General features: G+C 43.4%; 5 protein-coding genes across 5 annotated transcripts; 1 reads left to right on the forward strand and 4 right to left on the reverse strand.

The window, feature by feature from the left end:
* Positions 1–108: 108 nt before the first annotated feature.
* EAE97_007902 (uncharacterized protein) lies at positions 109–1,887 on the reverse strand (the record flags this gene model as incomplete). The annotated part of the gene is made up of 1 exon (XM_038878416.1): positions 109–1,887. One exon carries the CDS (start codon positions 1,885–1,887, stop codon positions 109–111), a length of 1,779 nt encoding a protein of 592 aa, XP_038730666.1.
* Positions 1,888–2,559: 672 nt separating this feature from the next.
* Positions 2,560–4,029, forward strand: EAE97_007903 (uncharacterized protein; the record flags this gene model as incomplete). The annotated part of the gene is made up of 3 exons (XM_038878417.1): positions 2,560–2,632; positions 2,692–3,595; positions 3,657–4,029. The coding sequence occupies 3 exons, from the start codon at positions 2,560–2,562 to the stop codon at positions 4,027–4,029; spliced, it is 1,350 nt and encodes a 449-aa protein (XP_038730667.1).
* Positions 4,030–4,793: 764 nt separating this feature from the next.
* Positions 4,794–6,062, reverse strand: EAE97_007904 (uncharacterized protein; the record flags this gene model as incomplete). Its single annotated transcript, XM_038878418.1, has 1 exon — positions 4,794–6,062. The coding sequence occupies one exon, from the start codon at positions 6,060–6,062 to the stop codon at positions 4,794–4,796; it is 1,269 nt and encodes a 422-aa protein (XP_038730668.1).
* Positions 6,063–9,009: 2,947 nt separating this feature from the next.
* EAE97_007905 (uncharacterized protein) lies at positions 9,010–9,627 on the reverse strand. Its single transcript, XM_038878419.1, has 2 exons — positions 9,391–9,627; positions 9,010–9,297 (listed from the first exon to the last, which is right to left on the reverse strand). The coding sequence occupies exons 1-2, from the start codon at positions 9,465–9,467 to the stop codon at positions 9,087–9,089; spliced, it is 288 nt and encodes a 95-aa protein (XP_038730669.1). The 5' UTR covers positions 9,468–9,627; the 3' UTR covers positions 9,010–9,086.
* Positions 9,628–10,230: 603 nt separating this feature from the next.
* Positions 10,231–10,844, reverse strand: EAE97_007906 (uncharacterized protein; the record flags this gene model as incomplete). Its single annotated transcript, XM_038878420.1, has 2 exons — positions 10,231–10,551; positions 10,623–10,844. The coding sequence occupies 2 exons, from the start codon at positions 10,842–10,844 to the stop codon at positions 10,231–10,233; spliced, it is 543 nt and encodes a 180-aa protein (XP_038730670.1).
* Between the last annotated feature and the right edge of the window lie 103 nt (positions 10,845–10,947).

A 10,947-nucleotide genomic window follows, 5' to 3' on the forward strand; every position in this document is an offset into this window, starting at 1 on the left:
CACCCAGTTCCATCCCGCCAAAAGCCATACCATACCGGGACACCCAAAGCGCCGCCCGTAACACAATACCCGTCTAAACAAAATGAAGCCCCGACTTCAAATAATTGACTATTTTAAAGGTGACGGATGTTTCTTCTTCTTTTCCAATCCAACATACGAATCTTCTCGTAGACTTAAGCGACTCGTGTCTGCATCTCCTAAATCTTCCTCACAAACCCACCCCATATCAAATGCATATTGTAATACATCTCCCGCACATCCTAAGCCTAATTCTTCCTCTTCACCCTCACCTTCATGTTCTCCCTTTCCATCACTTGCACCGTTTCCAGGTACCCAATCTGGATCTAAAAGCCACCTCAACTCCTCTGTCTCTCTCACCCATGCCTGTCTTCCCGGTTTTCCCCTGCCTCCCTTTGGCGCCACTTCCGTCAGATACTCCATCAAAAAGTACAACCACAACACATTGCTATATGGCATGTATTCTTCCCAAGAATGTTTCTTTTGTTTGATAGCATCTCGTATAGCTTTCGAAGGTGTGTTGGCGTTAGTGTTTGAGGCGCCGCCAGAAAAAAGATAGGCACGCATTCGACGGTAGGTATCGAATTGAACTCCGGCAATAGTGGAGGGCTCAAAAGAGGAGAATACAGCAGTGTCGGATTCAAGGTTGTAGAAAACTGTTTCGGGGGCTGGAGAAGGATTTGAAGAGGAACAGACGGGATAGATGGTGGCGCGGGACAGGCCATAGTCAAGAATTGTTATTTCGAGACCTGAGTTGCCAAATTTGTGGGGTGATTTTGAATTCGGTTTAGGAGCAGCCTGTGGGGGTGTGCGTTCGAGGATACAAATATTGTTTTCGTGAAGATCGCGGTGTTCAAATTCATGTTCTATTTCTGCCCTTGCAAGAGCGACGACGACACCTAAGAATATGTCCCACAGCTGATCGACATTTTTTATTGGGTATTTCTCCAAAACATGTCCCGCATCGCCAAGTTCAATAGCTAAGAAAACCGCGTGTTTGGAGATCTTGTTAGGGTGTGGAAAATACGATTCCCCACCAGCGTCTAAGTGGCCTTCATATGCTGTTACAAACGCTGCCGGCGGTTTGCCTTCTACTATGTGCGCGTCCTTGAACTTTACAAATCCAGGGATCTCTGTAAGGGCGTTCATAAGACGCATCTCAGATACGACAGTTTCCACCTTGATTGCGGTATTTGACTTCTTTGACGTGGGATCTGTAGGAACCTTAAGGCGTAGAAGCTTGAGAATTGAGGACCCGACTGGGTTTGTTATACGAAACACTTCTGCATATGACGCTTCGGCAATTTTCTGGATACTCGAACCGGGTGCCAGAACATCGTCCCAGTTTTTAGTAGCTAGTGGGTAGCCGCTGTCTTTTTCGTAGGCGGTCAAAAGAGGTGAGAGGGAGGCTGCGAGGCGTGGATTGATAGGGAGTGGCGTAGGGGAGACGGAAACGGGTATATGAGGAATTGAGACGTCGATTTTAGGTTCAATTGGTGCTAAAGTTTCCTCTAGGCTGACGATCGTTTCGATAGTACTGTCCACAGTTGTCTCGTCTAAGAGACTTGGGGAATCTTTAGAAGAAGAGTCTTGACCAATATTTTCGAGGTCAAGAGGGTTGTTAAGACTGTTGACACGACTTTCTAGACTTGTCTTCTCAAGAAGAACAGTCACCTCGTCGGTACTTTCTAAGAGAGTTGTGTTTTCTAATAGATTCGTGATTTCCGCAAGATCTCTCTGTGGAGATTGAGATTTGGAGGTTGTAGTGGTATTTGTCTTTACTGGGGCAACTGATTGAGTCGTGGATCCAAAAATGGCCACAGCTGCCGCGCTTGCAGCAGGACGCTTTTTCCCATATTTTCGTGTCATGACACTATTTAGAGTTAGTGAGTGTTATTTGCTATTCGTACCACGAATAGATGCATATAAAGTGTGGCCGAGTACCAAGTTGATGAAAGCGGAGGTTCATGATTTGGAATTTGAACTTCAGCAAATCTCTCAAAGCTGTATGATACTCGAACGCGATACGAAAGTATTCAGATACACGATACATCCCATAGCTTTATGGAATATAAATGGCCTCAAGGAACTACCCAGACACCATCTATTCACAATTTTGCATTGCGAGAACCCCCCGTTTTGTAGTTTGTTCATGGTTTTGGTTTGAGAAATACCCAGGTCCAAGCCCGTGGTAGACTTACAATGTAGTGACTAATTCAATAGTTTCTTATTCCCTAGTAGTTATCTCAAATATGAATACTCAATATATGTGCTTGGAAGCATTAGGATCAATATCTGTCTGAGTGGACATGCTTTGCGTAAAACTTCATATTACCATAGTTGGTAAAGGGTAAACTTCGGGGTTGTGGTTGTCCAAGAGACGAATTAAAGGCGGTCAAGATTTATTAGGCGGCAGAATAGCACCGCATTAAATTAACCTTGATACAGTTAGCATGGATATCGGAAGTAATTTACCCACAATCTCAAGCTTCGAAACGAAAGCTCCAGCTCACCATCAATTCAAGATCAATTTTACCAACAATGGCGGCATTATTGAATGGTCTCTTCGGAAGCTCCGAGCCATCTGCAGCTCCTGTTCAAGCTGGAGATTCTGGTAAATCAACAATCAATGCTTCTTCGTACCCAACATTTACTAAATTTATCTATCGACAGATTTCGCGGATTTCGCTGGAGCTCCAGATCCAACTCCAGCTTTCTCCGCAATCCCTTCGGCGGCTGACTACACTGGACCAGTAGCAACTCCTACTGGTGCTGCAGTTTCTTACACTAAATGGTACAATGTTCATGAGCGACATTCTCTGAGCGAGTTTAAGCAAGAAGGTATCATTTTAGGACTGTTGATTGTCCTCGTTTCTATCCACTTGTTCGGAACAGGCACAAACCGCAAGAAGGCGAAGAAATGGATGGCCGCACACGCACCAGTTTTACGCAAGGAATTTGCATTAGTTGGGTTCGGTGGCCGCGCTCCAACAACTCAGGAAATCGAAGACGAAGGAACCGCAAAGTCCATGGCTAAGCAACTCGAATTGCCTGAAGATTTGTTGAAGGAGAGATCTCCACAAGAGTACGCAACCTATGCGACTGGTCGTCAAAATATCGCATTCCTTGACGTTAACATCAAGCTTTTCAAGCGTTACAATCCTTTCGCTCTCGCTATTGAGTACGCGTTCAGTCTCTTCTTTGACACCGTTGCAGCACCTGTTGAGCGCATGGAGGCTATACTTTATCCTTTTGATGGCAGAGAGAATCTTACTGTCCCTGGTCAAGCTCCTGGCGCACATGAATTGCGCAAAGACACCAAGAGCACGTATGATAATTTCGTTTGGGCTATTGTGAACAAGGAGACAATGAAGTCACTTCGTGATGACAGATATGACGTCTCCATCACTAGCACTAAGGATAGTCCTAAGCTTCCAAATTGGGCTACCGTCATGAGCGAGAGCGCTGAGGTCACCGACTTTTTGCTTACTCCCGCATTGATTGAGGCAGTGGAATTGGCTGGAGATCTACTTGAGCATCTTATCATTACTGATCAACCAATTGATCGACCTTTGAAGTAAGTACCCCACATGTTACATCCCAGCCCAGAAAGGTCGTTTTACTTACAATCTTCACAGACTTGATGATACTGTTCCAAAGAAACGCATCTATCTATCTATGAAACTTCCTTCCGGTGACGATTACTCTCGAGTTCTTCCTCTCTTTGAACACTTCATCAGAATCACGGATCAACTTGCATCTGGCGCTCATTTCCGACCGGAAGTCATGCGTAAAGTGCGTATGACCCGTGAAGACACGATCAAGAGACTTCAAAAAGCGGATGAAGAAGAGAAAGCTGAGGAGCGTGCACTAGAACGTGAAAAGGCCAAGAAGTTGAAGAGGGATCTTGAATTGAAGGGTCTTGACGCCAAGGCACAGAAGAAGTACCTCGAGAAGGAAAAGGAAAAAGAGATGAGAAAGGCTCAAAAGAAACAAACTCAAAGAGGATGATTTTGTCTATAATGTGATTCATATGTTACGTTAAATGTATACAGGCATGGCAAAATCGAGGATTTAGGGACGGGATCGGCGGCGGCGGAGGGCTTGGTACGGGGGCAGGTGAATGATTTGTATGATATCAAGTGTAAAGAACGAGCTAGATACAGTTACTATTTATTCTCTCAAAATTAATGAGCAAAGTTATTATCATTTCAAAATTGAAATTCCATGCCTTGCGTGAGCATAATAAATAACCCTGGAGTTCATGGGACCAGAAGCTCGAGGCTTATATAATGCATTGTATTATGTAATCAGAGTTCCCAACGACATCAGACTAATTCTATAAACTACCATTGTATCCTAACCCCCATCCCATGGTTTCCTTGCATTCTGCGTCAGCTTGAATATGAATTTCGGATGGTCAAAGGTCGCCTGAAGAATTGAAGACCCATTCAGCCACCTTCAAATGTTGTATGCTGAATGTTCGAATGCGATTTGGAGTATTGAAGACTAAAATGAGGGCGTACGAGGATTGGCAGACAGGCTTTCGAAAGGAAGTTTGTTATTATCTTCGAATATCTAGAACGAAGCTGAAAACTCCATTGTATTATTTGAGATTCTATGGAATATCGTATGCCGCGAAGTGGAGATAGAGTTGGGTATCTCAGGACACGATTAGAGACTGATTTGGAAATTGAAGACTGAATGCTTGAAATAGAATGGATTATTCCAGGGTATAGTATGAGGCTCCGGATATATTATGAGAAAGAGGCCGCTTATCTTTTGACAAATCTCGCCGTCTTCTTCCACAACTCTTTGACAACGATTCCCACCGGTCTCTCTCTTGACATCCGAGCCTTGTAATAAAGTCCTGAACTCTCAAGCCCAAGCTCTTTCAAAATATCCCATACACGAAGCTTTTCTCTCTTTGTCCGAACCAAAAGTCGCAGATATGGGTCCAGTACGGCGGGGTTTGCAGCTGCAGATACTCTGACTAATCCTACGCACACTTTGATCCATTGTGTTATTCTTTCCGTATCGAGTGTTGCTTCATGCTGGCGAAACTCAATCGTACGCTTGGTACTTCCGGCATTCTGACTTGGTAGTAAATTGATGAAGTTGTAGGCGCCGCTGTGCATGCAGATAGTGTCGAGGAATTCACGCACCGTTGGAGGTGTCCTGGTTAAAATCCAATTGAGCGCTTCTTCTTCTGGGTCTTTGTGAAATCGTTCTCCGATCTCGCGTCCCAAATTGGAACAGCGGTGGAAACTTTGACAGAATGAGTTGACTCTTCGATGAGGAGGGTGAATGGTCTCGATCCATTTCTCTGTAGTCCAGAGAATGCCCCACAAATTCCTTGAAGTTTCGCCGTCGAAAGCATCAACTCCGTTCCCGACATGGACATGCAAGCCCATCGATTCGTTTGTGACGACTTTATAAGTGGAGGTGATGATCTCCCAAACCCGTTTAACATCGCTAATCGCTTCCTCGTTGAAGTAATAAACTGGAGATTTGATTTCGAGCTTATGATAGTCATAGATTGACTCATCTGGGAGATCTATACTGATGTCAGTCCCAATGATCCACTTGCTGGTCATCTCAGTAGTATATCCATCTTTCTGGTATTCTGAACCCTCCATATGTATAGCTGGGAACCCAGCGCAGTTAAGGGTTTGTGAAATATTTTCATAAACACAAAATCGGCCCTTGGTTCTGTATGAGCACTCTGCGATCGAACTCTCGCCAAAGTTCGCTGGCCTTGGATCATGTTGCAATGGAGGTGAATTAGCAGGACGGTCAACTCCATAAACTCTACGGCCATCTTTCGGTGTTGGGTTTTGGCATATGTCCCTTAAAGTACCAACAGCGATCTCCAATTCCACACCGAAGGTTAAGCGTGGTGATTTGCCAGTTGATCCTGATTCCGGGTATGTGTTGCTCAATTTTACATGCGAGACGTCGAGGGTCTCGGCTTCAGCGTGCGACTCGAAGTTGACCTCCACCATGTGAGTTGTCGGGTCTCTCTTGGTATCAATTGAATCCATACTGACCGGCTGTGCTTTCTTCCACAGACTCTCTGCGATGTATTCTTACTTTTAAATATCTCTGGGCCAAGTGGATATGGAGGGAGAGTTGTGGAATTATGAGGAAAATCTTCGATAATTGATTATGAGATCGAGTGGTCGTGGTTGTATTTGATTTCGAGAAGTTTTCTCGTCAAAAGAAATTAAGATCTTTGCCTGGGTGGGTGTTATCTTTTGGTAAACTGAAATCTGCAGTTTCTTGTAATCCTCACTTTATCCCATGTAACGGGGATAAGAACTTTCATCTGGTGATGGGAGCAAGATGTTTGTATTTTTGACATCGGCAGGGCGACCATTCGGGCGCCTTACGGCCTCGAGGACATATGAATTGTTCACATCTCGACATCTCTGGCACAAGTTGTGTCATTGAATTAAACCACCATGAACTTCCAGATAAAGAGGGTCTTTTACTATCATTTGAACTTGGGGTGCTGGTTTTTATGGATAAAACCCCTCTCAGGGGCTCGGCTGGTGTTGATCGTGGTATCTTTCATGCTTTCCTTTAAGGACAACTCCATACTAATTTCTTTGTAGATGGCTGACTGCCTATCAACCATGCAAACAAAACTGATAAATAACCTTATCATACAACATTTTTCAACTTTATTTCGGAGTTATATCAGGTCTCAGAAGGCAATCGTGATATGTTTCTTGCGTCAAGACTTCAAAAGTCCTATTTTTGTGGCTTGATTTCTGTGCATGGCATTCTGCAGTGTTCCAGAGAAGGCATCAGTAGTGAAAGATTTGCAGCAGATTGTTTGTCAATGAACTCGTGGATTTTCTGCTTGTATATTGTCAAGGAGGCTGAATGTTAGGTGGACTATGCCAAAGAGATCTTGTAAAGCTTGCAAAAGCGAATGGAGGTTTCAATCCAAGAATGGCCATGATTCGACTTCGTTCGAGCTAAGCATTTGCAACAGGTGCTGGACCATGCTATTGATGAGAGGTATAGGATCGATTTTGCAATGATATGAGCGCTCATGCAATCCTGATAACTTATTGAAGTCAGCATAAGACTCATATTAATGAGAGAGTCACAATTTCCTACCCCAGTATTTTCATTCTGATAGTACTCGTCGAATTTCAACTTGGACACCCTTTGAAAACTTTGAATCTCGACTCTATTGAAAGTTTCAGGTAATCTCACTCACTGCTCTGGAGGATAGACAACTCCTCGTCATCCTCCAATGAAATGTGTTGCATATTAGCGAAATGTTTGTTGACGAAACCATCGTTCTTGACTTTAGCAGCTCAGATAATATCGAAAAAGGGAGTTTCTAGCACCGAAACGAACGCTTTTTCGAATTAGTATATAAAAGCACATTTCTGTGGGCAGCTTCTTACCTCTTTCCATCGTACAAGATCTTGGTAAGAACGGATATCTCAGCCGATAGTATCCACAATATGGATGGGCTGCTGACCAGCCACTTGATCTGGGATGTGTTTTCACTCCATGAACCTCTAATACCATTTGGACCCCCTCGTCAATTGACACTGGATTGTGTTGCAATTCAAGGCGGCTGATCATACGATTATGTACATCTCCACAGTGGTATCCAAGATGCATCTGCTAAGGATGATAAGACCACCGCCTAGCTTTGAATGTGCCAATACATCGTTTGGATCATACAAAGCCTTTAGATGTATCAGGATACATTTTAATACCCGCCGAATATTACCAAAGTATACATTTTGATTCGATGCGCAACGATTGATATCGTGAGACTGAGCGCTTCTTCGTTAGGCGTTGTTCCAGACCTGGGATAGATTAGCATCTCACGTCACCTCCTGGATGCTTTGTATCACTCACACTTGTTTTATCCTGAATAATAGCTATGTCGATGCTGATTTACCAACAATTAGTTGGACTTTAAATCTGACATCGCTATCACTCCGACATGTACGTTTTACAATCCTCATTTGAATTCATGTCGCGCCCGAAGTGTTGATACATTCAACAAATAAAGCTGATACTCTCTGATTCTGTTCCAAAATTTACTGATTATGATCTGAATGAAGAGACAGTTTCTTGCAATGTGATTTTGTCTGCACGCTTAATGTCTCCAATCTCTAGTATCTTGACATTCCTTCAAAGTGAGAGTTGGTGTACGACTCTTCCAAACTTCCAGTTGGCGTTACAACTTTCACCAAGGCCGTCAATAGTCATCGAAATTCAGATCGAATAACAGCGATGAAATTGCCAACGGAGAACCTGGATTCTGATAACATTTCAGAAAACTCTGGAAAGGTTGAAAGAAAATCGAAGTTCTCGAATTTGAAAACTATCTTGGGATGAAAAGATTTATAGGAGAATAGTAATATATTTTGGGTAAGCTATGCATAATGAGGCTAGCGAAACATTGCAGTACAGAATGCTGAGGTATTGTAGATATTGTAGATCAATTGTTTGGATTAATTTGCAAAGGATTTTTGAAAAAATGTAAAAGATCAAGGAAAATTGAATCAAATTTGTGTCCTCGGCTAGGACCTAAGTAGGCGGTGGGAGGGAAGTGGCAGTTCTCTGGGTTCGAAGTTGTTGTAGGAAGATTGATGAGATTATTCAGTTCCAAGGTTGCTTAGATGATTTGGAATTGTGAAACACCTGCACTTTGAGAAATTGACCGGGAAAGAAAGCTGGAGCCTCTTTATACTTTCAGTTAATGTATTATGTTCTTTCCTCACATACTTCATGGTTTACAAAGTTCATCATCACTGGCCATCAGACTGTTAGAGACAGAATGTAGCCTGCAGTTTAAGATCAACTTGATAGATGTGGGTACAAGGTGTGATTTTGATTCTCCTTGATACAAACAACTCAAAATTAGGACATCAAGTATAGGTAGAAGTAGAATAGCGAGAACTTTGATCTTGATATAAATGTGAAAGCCCCACATGCCTTTACATCTTAAGCGACTTATCCACTCTTCCCCTTTTCTCACTTCAATGATGCCTCCCAAACAATCCATTATCAGGTTTACTAGACCCTTATGCATGATGCATCCTCGACCCATGATGAAGCGACAAGCTTCGTTCCCTTCGGTATCCTGAATTGCCATGATGTAAAGGGTGATGCGAAGATTGATGTGGTAGGTGTATACCATGCGGCGTGGGCACGATAGTTCTGTGTATGTATGGCTCGACAATAACAGGCATGCTGGCAATGTTGCAACTGGGGCGATAGGTGGGGGGAAGTATGCTATGGAAAAGGAGAGGGATATTAGTAGGCACTTTGTGGTGGATATGGAGTTAAAGAAGGTGATATGAACGGATTCGGGATAAGTTGGCTTACGCGATGACCCGGGATGGAACAGGAGGACGTGAGTGGATCGGAGGAGATCCACTAGACAGACCAAAGCAACACATCATAGGAAGAGAACAATCGCTTTGATACTTGGGAAGTTAAGATCAAAGTAAGAATAAGAATTGCTGACTATATGAGAAAAGTACGCTTTTTAGAAACTTCAGACCAATCTGAATTTTTGCACTGCATGAGGGATTCATTATGAATGGATATTTATCCGGTTTTATAGTGCTTATTATGGTACATGGTGTTCAGTGGAGTAGTACTCGTGTCTTCTATTTCACATTTGACAGTAATTGCGGATTTCCGGAGAGACATTCTGTAGACATTTGATAGGCTTACTTCTCGACGCACTCTACTTACACCTCGTGTGATTGAACTCATGAAGCATGGAGCTACTTGCTGATCTGGGCGTTCGCTAGAAACGCAACCATGTTTGAACAAGTAGAAGCGAGGCATAGGTTGTATCAGACTAAATAACAATTAGAGGAGTAGGATTCGTGCTTCCGTTCAAGATATTCATGAAGGCCTGCTTTCACATTTGTGACGATTTTTCGAAAGTTAACAGAAACTCATTGAAGTCATTGGAGTGCGGGGCACTCGATTTGATCTGAATTCTACTTCGGTGTCATCCTCACAAAAATCGGTTTGACATAAGAGACTCTCTGATGACTAGACAGTCTTCGTGTCCCAAAATCTGCCGCAGCAGATTATGTAGAGTTTCTCTATGTATGCCTGGATGAGAAGTAGATTTTGTACACATCTCTATTGATACATGCCGAATTTCTCCGAACCCCGCAACTTATGCAACTCCTCTCGTAGAGGTTTTTATTCCATGTTAACAACAGCGCCCAATTCCTTCAATGTTGCAATTATTTTCTCGGCTTCCTCCTTTGGCACACCCTCCTTCATCATCTTTGGCGCACTTTCGACGAATTTCTTACTGTCCACCAAACTTAATCCCAACATGCTCTTGATCTCTTTGATAATCTTAGGTTTTGCCCCCGCATCAAACGAAGCCAACTTCAGGTTGAACAAAGTCTTCTCTTGTTGTACTGGTGCGGCATCTTCCTCCTCAACTGGTGCAGCGGCTTGGGCAGGACCAGCAGAGAATCCTCCCATTGGCATATCAGGAATATTTAGTCGTGACTGGAGAGCGGGTTGATCAGTGACTGCGAACAACTCCCTCAGGCGCATGTATTTGGCAGAAATTGTCTTACCTTTAAGCTAGCAACTAAATCAGCTGTCTCTAATAAAGTCAATTGACTGATTTGGTCCACAATCCCGGAGATCTTTGGGTTCGCTGACGCTGCCTCTGTTGACGCCCATCTCGCAGAAGGATTTCTTCTTTGTGCAAGAGAAGCTGTGGAAATGCGGAGGAACGAGGATGATCGGAGAGATCGTATGCAGCTGCGGGCTGCGGACTGGCAGGATAACGACATTGTGTGTGGGTATGAGAGGCGATATGATAATACAATCTATAATTGTTGTGAGGACTTTGTAGACTTTCTGCATTGTGGAGCTAAATTTCTAGCGCGTCGGCGA

This window comes from Botrytis byssoidea, assembly GCF_014898295.1.
Source record: "Botrytis byssoidea strain MUCL 94 chromosome Unknown BBYS_016, whole genome shotgun sequence".
NCBI classification, from domain to species: Eukaryota; Fungi; Ascomycota; class Leotiomycetes; order Helotiales; family Sclerotiniaceae; genus Botrytis; species Botrytis byssoidea.

Bases quoted from the DNA above. Each gene is read 5' to 3' on its own strand.
- EAE97_007905 (XM_038878419.1), bottom strand. From the start codon at position 9,467: ATGATGTGTTGCTTTGGTCTGTCTAGTGGATCTCCTCCGATCCACTCA. The intron at 9,298-9,390 runs GTAAGCCAACTT...CCTTTTCCATAG, and splicing joins GTTCCATCCCGGGTCATCGC to CATACTTCCCCCCACCTATC.